Genomic DNA, 3,991 nt, shown 5'->3' on the forward strand with positions numbered 1-3,991 from the left:
AAAAAAAAATCTAATAAGAATTTTATATGTTTATTCAGTGAAATAATATCAGAAAGTTATCAGGAAAAGTTGGTGTTACCAAACTAGATCACTCAGATTTTGTCAAACGGTCTTATTATACCTTTACAAAAAAAAAAAAAAATCAGAAGTACAGGTTTGCAAAACAGAGAACAGATGTGGAAAAGTGACTGATTAGCCCTAAAATCATATTACTGTACTTGCACGCTTGCTTTTGTAGTCAAAGAAAAATGGATGGTCATTATGATAGCACCAAATAAGCATTAGGAGACTTGTTCTTAAGTCCTGGTTCTGCTACTGTCTAAATTCCTACCGCCTTTTCCTTTGTGAGGGATTGAGAATGGTCCCGGTGTTGCCAGATGGGGTCAGGACTGAGCAAGTCTAAAGCAGAAAGAGAAAGGAAGACAAGACTAAGTCAAGTTCTTGGGAAGAACCAAACATCAAGCTAGGACTATTTAATCATTAAATAGTTCAGAAGAGCAGGAATATAGAAGAAGCAATTATTTACAAGAAACAAAGTCAGGTGTGAAACAGAAACAGGACTGAATGGGAAAAGGGTGGGAGAAGGGAGGAATTCAGGACAGTTGCTTCAAGGAGCATTGAACTATTCGAACCTCACCTTGGGCTGTTGATGAGCATGTGTTATGACTTTCAGCTTTTAATCATCTTTAAGTAGGTGAGCATATAATTTATCAGAATACTTTGAGAGTGAAAAGGGCTATTACAATAATTATGTTGGAACAGCAGACATAAACTGCACTGGCCTCAAGCAAACCAGGATGTGTGGTCACCCTGCTATTTTCAGACCCAGGATTTCTTAATAACCTCAATATCCTTTCCCAGAACAAAGCCAGAATCCCAAGATTTGAGGGCAGCAGCAGCTTTAAAGAGGTCCAAATATTCATAATTCAATAACATTTAAAAATAATTTTTAAAATTTAAACTAATCACCTAGAAATTTTTAATTTTCAATAAGCTTCAACAATAACAACAACAAAAGAATACTAGCTTTCAAAATGTATGGCCTAAACTCAAAACTATCCTCAAATTAAGAAATCATAGCTCTAAATGCTACTCTCTCTTTTTTAAAAAATAAAATAATCTAAGTATGTAATACAAAATTTAGAAGAATAACTATGGCCTAAGGAAAGGAAGCCTTCAAAATTCAAACATAAAACAGGTAGAATTTTAAAATGCACTCATGAGTTGTTTATTTTTAAAAAAAATTATAAAACAGATAAGCCTCTCATACTTCTAATAAAAATTTTAAAGAGAACATAAAAATACACAAAAATGGGAATAAAGCTATGAAAATGATGCTTTGCATTATAAAAGAATACTTTATGATTGTTAAAATTAAAATTTAAAAAGGAAAACTTGCAGAAGCAAAATAATCATGAAAATTTTACTCAAAAAGTAAAAAGTAAAGTAAGCCAATAACAATAGAAGATATTATAATTGCTATTAAAAAGAATATCAGGTTTGCCTTAATTCCAAACTTCAATGGATAATTCTCAGTGTTTATATAAATACTGATCTAAAGTTAAGCAAAAACATGAAGATGTAAATTCATTTACCATTCAACAAAGCTAGCATAAAGTTAATAGTAAAATATAATTAAAGACCAACTATATAGATGAATATTGATAGAAAAATTATAAATAAAATACTGGTAATTCTAAGCCAGTTGTATATAAGGAGCAAAGTACAATAAGATATGGTTAATTCTATGAATGGAAAAAATATTACCCTAACGTATCATCTCCAAAGGTCCTATGAGAAAGACCATGTGATCATTTTAATTGATGCTTAAAATGATCATTTAAATTAAAATGTTATCATTTAAATAAAATATTTCTAATAAAAACAATAATATGAGGGCTATACCATATACTCTGATTCATTTAATTTCAGTGAGACAGCAATTTTAGAATTAACACAACCTGGTCAAAGGATTTCACAGGATCTTTTATTCCCTAAAATACCAAGTCAACATTTAAATATCATACCCATAGTTATTTTTGTCTCTCTACTCTCAGAAACTTTAGTTATCTGAGTGGTCCTGGGTCCCCTTCCGGCATTGCTTATTCACACTGGGCACAGACAACAGAAGCTTCTACACAGGAAACCAAGCCTTTGTATCATAAATCTCAAGGCAAAGTCTGTACCAAGAAAAATGGCAGTTCCCTCCCTGTGTCATCTCTTTACGCTTCAACCCATGACAAATCCCATCAGAACCTACTTTTGTGGGGAAACAAATGAGAAAGTTTCTCTCTAGATGGGCTAAAGACAGTGTGCTTCCCACCTCCTAAATATACAATAACCTCAGCTAACCTTGTTTGAGAATGATTGATTCATTCGTGAGACAAATACTTATTAAACATCTATTCCATGCCAGAAATTGAACAAAATCTTGCAGAGACTACAGTGAATAAAAATTTTCACAGAGTTTACAATTTCATGGGAAGAAGTGATTGTAAACAAATAAACAAAAAATATAAAATATGGCAGATGCTAAGAGAAAGAATTACTTTAGAGTCTGTCTGCTCATAACTCCCTTCCCTTAACTTGGCCTGGTACCTACAAGCCAACCAGCCTTATCTGAAATGAATTATGCCTTTGGACCCTTTGTCGAAAATTATTGGTATACTGCCTGAGTAAAAACTAAAGGTCAAATTGGGCTTTTTCCAAAACAAGAAACTATTGTTAAGTTATTCAAGCTTACTACGAAAAATAGTTATTAGCTTAATTAGATCCCTTTATCTTGTTAGCATCATCACCATGTTAATACAGTGAATTCAAAATTCTAGGTCATACAATTCACACAAATCCAGGAACTGTGTCTTATTGACAGAGGACTTAGAACTATAAAGCCAATAGATGCAATTGATCATGTCAGTAAAAACATAAGCCTAATGAATGAATTTCCTAACAGCAATTCCTTGTTTAAAAACACTAGTGTAAGTTTGATGAGACAAGACCTGCAACCCAGTGACTCGTGAATCAGGCCCGCCAGCCACTCCCCAGGCAGGTGTCTGCTAATTCCTTTACCCCTGCCATGTGGAAGAACTGGGACTTGGGATAGTATGGGTATCTCATTCTCACCTCCTTGTACTGAAAGCCACCTAATGTTTCTAAAGTAGGAGAGAAAAATATATGTTCAGGAAACCCAGGACAGTGGAGTTCCAGTTTGTTCCTTCTGTCCAGGGCCTCATGATTACAAGATCATTGTTTGCCTATAATAGTCTCTCCATGATATCCCTCCTTGCGACAACTCATTTTCTCCCTTTCCTTTTTCTCCTGTTCAGGAAGTTTTAAATGACACAATTTCCTACCCTGATGGTACTTTCATGGATTGGGAATTTAAGATCTCTGTCTTATATGACATTGCTAAGGTAAGAGCCCTACAAACACAAAAGACAGTTGTGAAAATTAAATATAGGAACACAAATCCAGCAAGCTATTCAGTTTCTCCATGCATTGGTTTCTTCATCTGTAAAATAATAATAAAAAGAGTACCTATGTCATATGGTTGTTGTATTTTATGAAATAATACATATGCTTTGCATAAGGGCTAGTAGAAGTAAATGTTCAAAATATATATATTGGCTCCTATTATTCTTATTATGTTCTTTCTACTCTGGGTTTGAAGCATACATATTTACAGACTTACTGGAAATCAAAATCGTAAAAAGCTACATGGAAAACAAGTGAATATGCAATTTTACAAGAGAAAATATCAAGGACAGGCAACTATCTTGCATAAGGCAATAATAAATTTGGACATGTATATTCCCAGACATGATATGAGAAAGAAAGTGTATACCAGTAACCAGGGCCTCTTTCAAGAATGAAGAAAAGTTCATCCTGAGAGTGAGCTATTTGATACAGTTTCAAATCACCTGAAAGTCACATAGAGTCAGAATCAGTTTAAAAAATGTCACACGATACCCTGTTTGCTACATTTCACTCC

The 3,991-nt window shown here is 33.6% G+C and overlaps 1 protein-coding gene across 2 annotated transcripts in view; it reads left to right on the top strand.

The window, feature by feature from the left end:
* Positions 1 to 3,991, top strand: part of GUCY2C (guanylate cyclase 2C) — a 62,564-nt gene that overhangs the window by 37,786 nt on the left and 20,787 nt on the right. For both annotated transcript variants that reach the window (XM_011375982.2, XM_011375981.2), the window contains exon 16: positions 3,327 to 3,413. In XM_011375982.2, the coding sequence (XP_011374284.1) occupies positions 3,327 to 3,413 (87 nt within the window). The remainder of the gene's footprint in view (positions 1 to 3,326; positions 3,414 to 3,991) is intronic.

Source organism: Pteropus vampyrus, unplaced genomic scaffold, assembly GCF_000151845.1.
Source record: "Pteropus vampyrus isolate Shadow unplaced genomic scaffold, Pvam_2.0 Scaffold283, whole genome shotgun sequence".
NCBI classification, from domain to species: domain Eukaryota; kingdom Metazoa; phylum Chordata; class Mammalia; order Chiroptera; family Pteropodidae; genus Pteropus; species Pteropus vampyrus.